The 12,279-nt window shown below is 35.1% G+C and overlaps 1 protein-coding gene and 1 long non-coding RNA gene across 4 annotated transcripts in view; one reads left to right on the top strand and one right to left on the bottom strand.

Moving 5' to 3' along the window:
- Window positions 1-3,082, top strand: part of exoc3l4 (exocyst complex component 3-like 4) — a 35,651-nt gene extending 32,569 nt beyond the window's left edge. For all 3 annotated transcript variants that reach the window (XM_058796364.1, XM_058796363.1, XM_058796365.1), the window contains 5 exons: window positions 859-982; window positions 1,272-1,394; window positions 1,502-1,654; window positions 1,738-1,856; window positions 1,950-3,082. In XM_058796364.1, the coding sequence (XP_058652347.1) occupies window positions 859-982; window positions 1,272-1,394; window positions 1,502-1,654; window positions 1,738-1,856; window positions 1,950-2,166 (736 nt within the window). In that variant the 3' untranslated portion in view covers window positions 2,167-3,082. The remainder of the gene's footprint in view (window positions 1-858; window positions 983-1,271; window positions 1,395-1,501; window positions 1,655-1,737; window positions 1,857-1,949) is intronic.
- A 3,791-nt stretch (window positions 3,083-6,873) lies between these two features.
- On the bottom strand, window positions 6,874-10,806 carry LOC131552526 (uncharacterized). The gene is made up of 3 exons (XR_009273996.1): window positions 10,555-10,806; window positions 7,152-7,216; window positions 6,874-7,060 (listed from the first exon to the last, which is right to left on the bottom strand). It is a non-coding gene; the product is annotated as an uncharacterized LOC131552526 (long non-coding RNA).
- Between the last annotated feature and the right edge of the window lie 1,473 nt (window positions 10,807-12,279).

The raw sequence follows: 12,279 nt of genomic DNA on the forward strand, positions 1-12,279 counted from the left end.
GCTGTAATCCAATCCATTTGCCAAATGTGAATCACTACCAAAGGTCTGGGGTCACTAAGATTTTTTGTTAAGATGTTTTAATGAAATTAATACTAGTATTCCGGGTCGTAGTTTACACAAAAAAACCCACACAACTGTTTTCAGTGCTGATAATAATAAGAAATGTTTCTTGAATTAATAAGAAATGTTTCGTATGCAGCAAATCAGCATATTATAATAATTTCTGAGTGAAGACTGGAGTAATGATGCTGAAAATTCAACTTTGCCATCACAGAAAGAAATTATATTTTTAAATATATTAAAATAGAAAGAAGTTATTTTGAATTACTTTACTGTAAATTTGAAGTAAATGCAGCTTTGGTGAGCATAGGAGACTTTTTTTTAAAAACATAACAAAATCTCACAATCCCCAAAGTGTATAACGGTAGTGTTGCACTATAGTGTATACACTAACAAATAATTACATCCAGGTGAATGCATTTGTATGTGTTTCATGTTAGTGAACTAAATGATTTTGAGGTAAATGTTGGTGTTACTATTACAATACTATTGTGATTTCTGGGAGCATAAATCAATGTAACATTATTTAGATTACTTACAGAAAACATCAAGTGGTGAGCATGTCAGTATACAGTCCTTTAGAATTCATCTTTGTATATATAGATTAAGCAAAAAAATATAAGCAAGCAAATATTGTTATTCTACTTTTTATTTTACAACTGTCCTGTACATAAAGTGGACATAAAGAGCCAAATACACACTGCAAACAGAAAAAAATACATTTATTAAATTATTTAGTTAAAAAAGCTGACACTACAGTACTACAAAACAGTATAATTTTAATGTTTTTTCCTTCAGAGAGCACATGGAGAGCTATAAAGACACCAGCCCGATTCAGCTGGAGCTGGTTCAAAAAGAAATAGATAGACTGACCACCAGTTTGAGTCGAGCTGTGATGGAGAACTTCAAAACAGATGTCCAGGTGTGAGCTTCTGAAATGCACACCTTTCTCATTGTTAAACAACGGCAGTAGTTTGAGAGTCATACCAGACTTTCTGTCATGCAGATTATAACAGGCAACTTTTATTGAGTATTTATTTTAATACAAAGCAATACTACATATCTGCAGGATTCTAGAAGTAAATAAATCACTGAAGTATAAAAATAAATAATGTCTGTGAATATGTGACTGGAATTTAATAGTTAACCGCATGTATACGTTTGATAGTGGAGTGAGTGAATATTAAGTATTAAAGAGCTTCTGTTTGTAGCCCTTCCTCAGGAGACAGATGACAGCGAAATGGTTTTTATTTGATGAAGACTTTTCACAGCTGATCCGCAGAACTAAGACTCTTTCTGAACAGAGCAAGTACATGACCCTAAAACATAAACAGGTGAGAGTGCAAACAGTTTGTTCCATTAATATACTCTAATGTAACCACTCTGCTACAGCTTGAGAGTGCAATACATTTTTTCAGTTTTTCCACTGTCTCTTTTCTAGGCTTTCGTGAATGAAGCTCACTTTTTTGTGGTAAAAGAATATGTATCTCAGCTGATGAAGAATAACTACATGTGCAAAAACAGGAAGAATGAGACAGCTGCCACTAAGATCACAAATCAGTGGGAGGAACTGAAGGAGACCTTCCAAGATATGGTACAGTCGCCGCACAACTCTGTACAGCTGTGCTTTTCATCAAAACATCCTAACATGTTCCTTACGTATCATTTTTTTTGTAGAACTCCTCCTTAGATTGGCTCCATCCAGTCGGGCACCAGCTGAGCAATATCATTGGGTGCAAAAAAAGTGATGTAAAAAATAACCTAGAGACATTAGTTGAGAACTATCCAGATATCAGGTGAGAGTCATATTACTTGCTGTTGATTTACCATGCTGTTAATGTAAGATTGTTCATTTTACTTTAATGCAACAAATGTTTTACTCATTTCAGGAAGGGTCATCTCTCAGCTTTGCTGTACTTCCGGGGAATTATAAGAGGCAGGGAAAAGCATACTATACTACAGCAGCTGGCAGAGCTGAAACAGAAATCAGGGAATACTGGGAATAGAGAGCAGGCTCTCTTTAGTGAGATACAAGCAGCGGTTAACACAGACTGCCTGGCTGGTACACCCTTCTCCTGTCTGTCCTTCATTGTACCAGACAGCTAATGCATTTCATTTGATTTGAAGTGGACCATGTCTAATGTATGAGCAATAAGGAATGTTTTTATTACTCTATGAATCCTTCATAGTTTTGAAACATTGTTGCCTTTTTGGGGGAAAAAAAGATGAGGTAAAGATGGGCTAAAAATGTTTTTAGTGTGTTGTGATCAAATGTATGCCATTTGTTAATGTTAATTAATTAGTAAATAATGATACCACTAGGTCTTGAAATGTGGTATTTCTAGATGCCATATCCTAGTCGAGAAGCTCTCTCAAAAATGCATGCCAGTTTCAGGAATCCTCTACAAACATATTCAATGTTAAATTGATGTCTTTCTGATCGTCTTCACTCAGAAATTGCTTATTACCGCTGTAAGTAGTAAATAAGTGAAATAAGTTGTAAATGTTGTGAACCCTATCTTCTCTACACCACCAGAGGTCTCTATAAACAACAAACAGCAGTGCACTTTCCAATATCTTTATTAGCATTATTATTCTAAATTACTGATCAGTTTAATATTTTTTCCTATGCTTGACTCTCCGTTTTCAACAATTAGTATTTGAAAACGTTCATTTGGTTTTAAATTAATTTTCAGGATTTTAAACTTGGACTGTTTTTTCGGGCCTCTAGCGGTTGAAGCGTAAAACTGCATGCTGCTTGCGGAATTACATTGTTGTTGTAATTAATGCGAGTTATTGCAGATGATAATCACTTTATCAGTGGATCTGACAACATCAACACTTCAACCACTACCAGTAAATAAATAAATCTATTTTTGAAAGAAATGTAAATATCTAAAACATATATATTGAGCAGGGAAGCAGCTTATATACTTTTTGTTTTAAAATAAAGTTTAAAAATTATGAAGGTTATCAGGTTTAACCATTGTTAATAATAATAAAAACGTTGTTTTGTAAACCAGGTTTGTGTTTTATTACGAGTACTATCATTTCCCCTTTTGCTTGCAAACTCTTTCAGTTCAAGGTCAATTTGTTGCAGCTTCAAGCTAGTAGCCTGACCTTCTTTCCTTCCTTCTATGAATTTAAAGGCACGGATGACGGACTGAATTAAGTATGCAGTTTCCCGGGAAATCCATTCTGACAGCTCTAAAACATTAATAACTACTATGCCTATTGTGTGATTCAGAGTTAAAAAAAAAAAAAACACCTTTTCAGATGTCAGGAGAGTAATGTATAACAGTATTTTATTGTACCATGGTATAACAATTTATGTGGCACCAGCTGTTTTCAAAATACATTTACAATCTCATTCTCCTCACAGGTTTGTAATCACACCAATGCTTTAAAATGTAGCCTAATGGTCTCCCTATTTCACTTCGTTATTAGCAGTGTTTACTGGAATGTAGAGTAAATATTTGTAACCTGACAAAATGAGGTAAAATCACTTTGAAATATTATCACTAAATATTAACATTTTGATTAAGACAACATTGCATAAGCCTAATACAGACAGGCTATATTACTAAACTGGTATTTAACACGTCTGTAATATTTCTGCTGAAATAATTGATCTTTTGGGGTTATTCATGGTCTGTTGCAGTAATTTGTTACAATTTACACTAAAAATGTCATTTTAGTGTTGGTTAAAGGACGAGTAGAATAATGGAAAAACAGAATAGAATAACTGGTTGTACACAGTTTTTGAAAATGCTGGGTATTGCATAGGCCTACATGGAGCAAGCATTTCGACACAGTTTAACATAAGCTCCTAATTTCCTCAAAGCTCATGGGTTGTAGGAAGGTGGGCAGTTTTATCAGTTCCAAAACTTTTGCCATGGGTCCACGGAAGTTAGTGTGAATCAGTTCACTTTAATTCTGAAGTCAGAAACTTTCCATCATATTGTGGCAGAGTGGTCAGGCAGGGAAAATTACCAAGAACAAACAATTTCTATAGTCGACTACTCCACCCGGAATACACTGGGACATAACAGCCCTATACAAGGGCACACAGGTTCGTTGCCAAAGGCAGGGTGAGCATGGAGACAGATAAAATAAACAAATTAAGCAATTTATTTATACACAAAATAAAACCTTTAACATTGGTTTTTGTACACAAGAACTTAAGTCAAACCAGATACACTAGCAGTTACAGAAATGACCAGTAGGAGAGAAATGGCCACCTCACGCCACACAGTTGTGAAAGCAATACAATTGGTTAAGCACAGCACTCCATGTGGACACGCTAAAAGACTGCAACCCCCGCTTTAAAAGCTTCTACTCCTAAGTGATAAACCGGGTAACTGGTACAGACTTCAAAACAAACATTCAAAATTCTCACTTTCATACCACAACAGAACAATCTACTCCAAAAGGAGCACACACACACAGGAATTCAACAACTACTAATACAATCAAGTGAAAAGAATGCAAAAATGAGCATGTACACCAACGAGAGGAACAAAATGGCCAACCAAGGCCAAATATCTTATTTGCCTCCCAGCTAACTCATACACAAGTTAACAAATTACTGCTCATGAGTGAAAAGGAAAACCCATATAAACAAAATGAACCAAAATAAGACCAAGACAAATAAGCCCACTGCTCTGTGTGTGTGTGTGTGTGTGCACTTTGTATGGGTTAAATGCAAAGCACAAATTCAGAGTATGGGTCACCATACTTGGCCGTATGTCACGTCACTTTCAAAACAAGTTAAAATAGTCACCCCAATCAAACACTAAAAACAAAGCAGCAGTGCAGTCACATCACTGATTGACATTAGTCTCCGACCAAGTTACTGGAAAACCCTGGATGTGCAGTTACACCTGCTGAACAGAAAACAAAAAGATTATCGACAATATTAAACTCATTAAAACACATGACAAACTCCCATCATACATACCAAGAGAGGCGTACCATGACGCTCACCACGCAAGACCATGGTCACTAGCATGCTGATGACCAAAAAAAGACAACAAATAAAGCCTCTCCTTATAAAAGACAAAATCCTTAAATATAACTGGGAGACTAACCTGAAAAAGGCCTAACTGCTAAAACACAACAGGAGGATGCACCAAGCCCTCGCCCTTGTTCATAATGACATACTTTCACAAAGGTCTAGTACCAAGAATGAATATTGCATTTTGAGCAATCAAACCTTTCCCTTTTTATATTATCAATGCCAACACTGATAGGTTCATAGGATTTAAACCATGTTAACTAATCACAAAGGAGTAAGGACACTGATAGGTTCACAGGCTGGCATCAGCCAATGGTGACGGCGCTACACCGGGGCTAGGGGGGGCTATAGAACCGTCAGAATTTTGAATAGCCCCGTTTTTTCCCGGGAGAGTCCAGTAATTGATGCGCCGTCTCGGCCGCGCCCGCGCGTTCCTAGTTCTCTCAGACAGCGCGCGATCAGTTCTCCTTGCGCCTGAATTGTGAAATAATGCGAGACACTATGATCCAAAAGCAAAACTTTTGTTAATAAAAGTTTAATTTCTTCATTTAATATAAGCAAGTTTGTGTTTATTGTTGCCGTGTTTTCATTAAAAAAATAAAATAAATAAAACAATGAACCACAACCTAAGCATTTGTTTTAAAAGAGGGAAAAGACCTTACAACGCAAGTAGGCTATATCCGTCTTATTCATTTTGTTAATAAAAGTTAGATGTTTAATATAGGCCTATGCGAATTTGCCATTATACTATGATGTGTTTAATGAACCACAAACTTAAGATTGTTTTAAAGAAAGGAGAAATCCAAAGACTGTTTATTTATTTGTGTTAGAATGTGGATAATCCTTATTCATATTGTTAATAAACGTTCAAAGTTTAATATAAGTGAATTTGTCATTGTACTGTTTTATTGTAGCCTTTATTATTAGCCTACTATTGTTATTAATAATAATGAGCCAAAAGCATTCGTTTGAAGTAAGAAGGAAATCCAAAAACCTTTTATTTAGGCTATTTGATACAAAGCGGGTATGTCTTATTCGTTCAGTTAATACAATTTGTATGTTTAATATAAACTACTTTGTCATAGTTGTCACAGTCACCAGTTGAACCGCACTACATTTCCCAGCATCCTTCTGGTCACTCACCTGCACTCCATCTGTAATCACTCACACCTGACCTTCATCAGGGAATCCTCCTCACCTGTTGCCAGTAATCAAGCACCCTATAAGATGTCACTCAATCCATACCCTCATTGTCTGGTCTCGAGGTTACAAGCTCTTCATCTGTCTGATCACTTACATGCTGGATCTCTGTAGCTCCATGGATGTCTTGCTCCAGTTGAGTCCACTAAGAGGGAAAGATAAGGATGCTTAATTCCTCAGTTCATTGAGCTTCATTGAACTCTGAGTTATTGCACTTACCTTTTGATGTTGCCTTCAGTTTGGTTAATAAAGAAGCTCTTACCTGACTTACCCTTCACTGTTAGACATTTCAAAGGGTTTTTACAGTAACTTACTGGCAACACTGTTGCCAGTAAGTTCCTGTAACTACAATTTACAGTAGCAAACTGTATTTGATTTATCAGTATACTACTGTAATTCATTCATTTTAATATAGATTTCATTGGATTTTATAATTTTTTATATAGAATTCATTTTATTTTTACTCTACATAGGTACTACTGGCATTCAATTAAAACAGACACAATAATTACAAAATATCAAATTCTTTATTTAAAACATTGCATGTATAACACATAAAAATACAGTCTTCCAACCCTGGAACAGTGCATCTTCACCATTTCTCCTGTCTTAGGACGGTTTGCAGTGCATTTTGTTGTGATTTATCCTCACAAAGAATCTTTAGGCAACAGAAACATAAAGACAAGCAGCCAAAGAATACATAGCCATCTGCAAAACCCAGGTGCTGCTCCAAAACGTGGCCACCATCTTTGCTCACCATCCACTTTGACAGAAATGTCTTCTCTGAAAGACAAGTAGAAGAAATGGCACACTTTTAAAAGGCAAACCTCATATAGAATACACAAATCTCTCAAAACCGTAGTTGTTCTCTTACCATGAATTATCAGTCTCAGGGTGGCTGGCATGTCCATGTCTTTCTTGATGCTTCATTGCAGTTGCCTTTAAAACACAAATACAAAAAAATGCAGTAAATCTTAAATTCCATTAAAAACCATAACAAACTAATTGTAAAACTAGAAAGGCAGCTTGCCATAAAACTAGTTTAACCTAGCTAACATACGATTTTATTTTCTCAGGCTACTGGCCAACATTAACTACTAACACCTGAACTAAATTTCACATTAGTTAACCTAATGTTAATATAAGATAAGCGTTGCTCGTTAAAAACTATTTTAATTTGGTAACTTAATTCAATAAGCTGACAAAAGTTGTTTGAAACGACGGTGCAGTTTACCATAGTAAAGTTCTGTAACCGCCATGTTGACCAGTAAATGTTACTAATGTTAGGTAAACTGGTGTGCAAAAATCTGACACAAACGTACATATATTGTTACAACACGGTCTCACCCCAACTAGTCATATATTGACGCTTGGTCAGGACCCTTTGGCGTCGCTTTTTGACGCTCAAGGTACTCCTTTAGCGTCATTTTTCGACGCACAGAGTCCTCCATTGTTTTCAGTTGTTTGTCTTAATTTAATGGTTCCCATGCATTTGTATTAAATATGAATAATTTTATATAAATTTATCCCTTGTCAAAAAATCCTATAGGATTCCAATAGGACAATTGTATAGGATTCCAATAGGAATTTCTATCGTATTTTGGAACCATTCCTATAGGATTCCGATAGGAATAGTCCTATAGGACAAGACATAAATATCCTGTAGGAACCGTTCCTATAGGATTTTAATGGGATTTTAATCCTATAGGATTTTTTTTTTATATTCTAAAGGTGCACTTTTCCACTGTATTTGTAGTACTTACACTGTACTTGCAGTTTGCTTAAATTCACCCTGATGTAGAATGTAATGTAAAAATTCTAAGGCACTGATAATTGATTGATGACACACACACACACACACACATACAGTATTGCCACTAGACCAGTTCTAGACTCTAAAAGAATTGGGGAGGAAGATATGAAGCTTATACCAGGAGACCAGAAGTTGAATATAAAAATAACACTTTACTGTAACAACAACAACAATAACAATAATAATAGCAAATACAATCACATCACAACACAGAGCAATAAAACATCGTAAATCAGTTTAATTTCCCTTTGAGGTGTATAATACTGTTCATTTCATGCAATAAATGTAATAAAGTTCAGTTTGTGTTTAATGTAAAAAGAGAGAGAGAGAGAAAAAAAAACACCAATTCAGTTAAGGGAAAACCGGGGAAAGTATGAAAAATACTGTGTCCAATATATTTCAAAGCAATCACTAATGCGCTCTCAATTGACCATATGCACAATTACTTCCTGGTTTTAGATAAGCCAGCTCAGTCATTTCCAGTCAATTGTACTGTGCTTTAATAGGCGCACCCTTTGCTTAGTTTCTGTACAAAATCCATTCACAATTTGAAGAAAATTTTGTTTATCCAAGAGGACCAAACGTCCACGTATACCATTTCAGGAATGACAAACGCGGTGTTAAATATTACGGGTAAATCTGCTAAATTGTTCAGGGACTCGTTGCTATGATTGACATTGATAATGGAAGACAAGCCAATGTCAAAATATCGCTGTGCATTAAGTGATTCAGACTAAATTTAGAGTAGCAAAACCACAACAGTAACAAGTCTGTGTTGACTGAATATATTTAGCAGCTTTTACAGTTAAAGATAAAACTTAATAAATGTAGTTACTAAATTAAATCTAAAAATATTTCAAAATATTTAATGCATTATTTAATTGTTATACCATTAATAATGAACTTATTTCATTTGTAGTTAACTAGTTTAAATAATTCTCCCTTATATGCTGTTGGTGTCGAGGCATATTTATTTATTTATAAAATGACATGAGACTTTGTGATTCCTGCACTTGCTATACTTTATACTTCAGTACAATAAAAGCACACAAATTTGAGTTGAAATGGCAGCTGAGCTAATGAGTGATCCTCTGCTGCCATCTACTAGTTATAATGATAATTTAATAAAATTTTCATCTTAAAAGTGTTTGTTTTTCGCTAGGAGACACGTTTCTTTCATGTCATCTTCATGAATGAAAAGTATATCTATAAAGTGAATTTTACTTCACAGCCAGAGTTGAGAAGGCAAATATTATAAGTTTTTAAAATGTGTTCATGACTATGAAGGTAAGTTATTGATTATCAATAATACCATTATGATGTCATTTGGGAGATAGCATCTCTGGCTACCTAAAGTTAAAGGCATCATCTATCATTGTTGTTATGCTATCATTATTTACCATGTTGCAATTATTATAATTTTTTTCTCGATTTCTGACAAGCACGAGACAGGAGAGGTTTATAAGGGTCTCAAGAGTCTCTACCTATATAAACCACAACATTAAATCCGCTTTACCGGAAGTTTACGAGCTGGCTTGTTATAAAAGATGTATAAAGAATCATTTTAAATGCAATAATCTATCTTGTCTTTTTTTTAATTTATTTTATGTACCATATGGGTTGTTTTTTTGAGTATATTATTTATGAGTTTTATTATTTATTTTTTCGACATATGTTGTAATTAATTACAACATAAATTAATTACTGTAATCAAAGTTTTCTTTTAGTTTTATAAGTCTGTTTTGTTTCGTTTCTTCATTGTTTAGGTGGAGGCTCTAAATAAGCCCTTTGGGTTTTCTGCCTCTCCTGCACAGTATATGGATTGTGTGTATATATATATATGTGTGTGTGTATATGTGTATATATATATATATATATATATATATATATATATATATATATATATACATATAATATATATACACATATACATATATATATATATATATATATATACATATACATATATATATTTGTATCTATTTTACTCTTGTGCAAGAATAAACTAAACTAAAACTATGCGGAAGTTCAAAAGAGCGCTCTGTGCATATGGTCAATTGGTTACCAGGCAACGCAGCAGGTCCAGCTGACACCGGCTTGTCATGCACCTCTTCCCCATGTACGCACACATATCACGGGAGAATCGTTGTCCAATGTCAAACTTTTTAACTGGAACATAAAACCTGACCTGGACAACAGGCCATAAGAACATCTTATTAATCCATCAATGCAAATAATTAAAATAGCGCTATACAAAACCTTAAAGCACAACGTTATTCAAAACAGCTCAAAATGGTGGCTGAACATACATTTTGTACTCACTACTCCAGTGTTTTATATAATGACATTTTATTATAAACAGCATACATTAATATTTAATTAATATCAGTTGTTTAACAATATCTTTTGCTATGTAAGGGCGGACTCCTTGCTAATCACATTCAATAAAACCAGCTCAACTCACCAACAGATATTGTTAACCCAAAACTGTTCGTTTAGGATGCAGATCAGATAAGTATTACTATTTCTTCCTTTTTAGCATCTTTAAATACATTTTAACAAGTTAAACAACGTTAATCACTCGATTTCTCAGCTTCTTCTCCTCTTTGACCGTTACTGTTCAAAGTATGCGCGCTACAGTTGCACGCGCACTACACTCAGATTTCTTAAAGGGGAAGCGTCAGGACAATACCATATATAGATGTTTGTGTTTCTATGAATTCCTACTAACATGTAATGCATTTTATCTTATTCAGAAATTATGAAATGTCATACTTATTATCTTTGCCTTACTGTAATATTATGAATTTCAGTTATATTTGTGTGTATTCAGATAGGCTGCATTTTTATTGAGGGTTACAAGTACACACATGCAGTGTTATTTTTAAAAAGTAATTAATTAACAGAATCAAATACAGTGCCTTGAGAATGTATTAATACCCCTTTTTTATGTTGCTGCCTTGTGCTAAACTGCTTTAAATTACCCTGCCATTTGTCTCCTCACCTCTTCATGTCTCAAGCTCTGTCAGGTTGGATGGGAGCAGACGCACATTTTCAGGTTTCTCCAAAAATATTTGACTTGGTTCAATCCCAGGCTGTGGTTGGGCCACTCAAGGACATTCACAGAGCTGTCTATAAGTGACTCTTGCTGTGTGCTTAGGGTCACTGTCCTGTTGGAAGGTGAACCTTCTGCTCGTCTGAGGTTCTGAATGCTCTGGACTGGGTTTTCTCTATATTTTGGTGCATTGAGCTTTTCTTCTATTCTGACAAGTCCCTCAGTCCCTGCTGCTGAAAAACAGACCCACAGCATGAGACTGCTACCACCACACTTTACTTTTGGGACGGTACTCTGCAGGTGATGAGCAGAGCATGGTTTCCTTCAAACATGATGCTTAGAATTGAGGTTCATCAGACCAGATAATATTATTTTTCACAGTCTGAGGGTCCTTTAGGTGCTTTTTTTTTTCTTTTGTCTTCACTGACGAGAGGACTGAGTTTGGCCACACCGCCATAAAGCCCAGATCGGTGGAGTGTTGCAGTGATGTTTGTCCCTCTGTAGATTTCTCCTGTCTCCACATATGATCATGGAGCTCAAATAGAGTGACCATCAGGTTTTTCGTCACCACTCTAACCAAAGCCCTTCTCCATCAGTTGCTCAGTTTGGCCAGGAGGCCAGCTCTAGGAAGAATCCTGGTTGTTTCAAACTTATTCCATTAAGGGTAACAGAGACTACATGCTTTTGTGAACCTTCAATGAAGCAGAATTTTTTTCTGAACTCTTCCCCAGATGTGTGGCTTGGCACAAACCTGTTTCTGAGCTCTACAGACTGCTCTTTTAACCCCAGGGCTTGGTTTTTGCTCTAATATGCATTATCAGCTGTTGGACCTTTTATTAATACGTGTGTGCCTTTCCAAATCATACCCATTCAATTGAATTTGACACAGGTTACCTTCACTCAAAGTCTAGTAACACCTACAAGCAATATGAATGCTCCTGAGCTATATTTCAACTGTCCCAGATAAGGGTATGAGTACTTATGCAATGGAATCATTTAAGTTTTTATTTTAATAAATTTGCAAAGATGTTAAAACCTTTTTTTTTTTTTTGCTTTACCATTATAGTGTATGGAGTGTAGATTGATGTGGAAAAAGTAATTTAAAGCAGTTTAACATAAGGCAGCAACATAAAA

This window comes from Onychostoma macrolepis, chromosome 13 (assembly GCF_012432095.1).
Source record: "Onychostoma macrolepis isolate SWU-2019 chromosome 13, ASM1243209v1, whole genome shotgun sequence".
Lineage (NCBI taxonomy): Eukaryota > Metazoa > Chordata > Actinopteri > Cypriniformes > Cyprinidae > Onychostoma > Onychostoma macrolepis.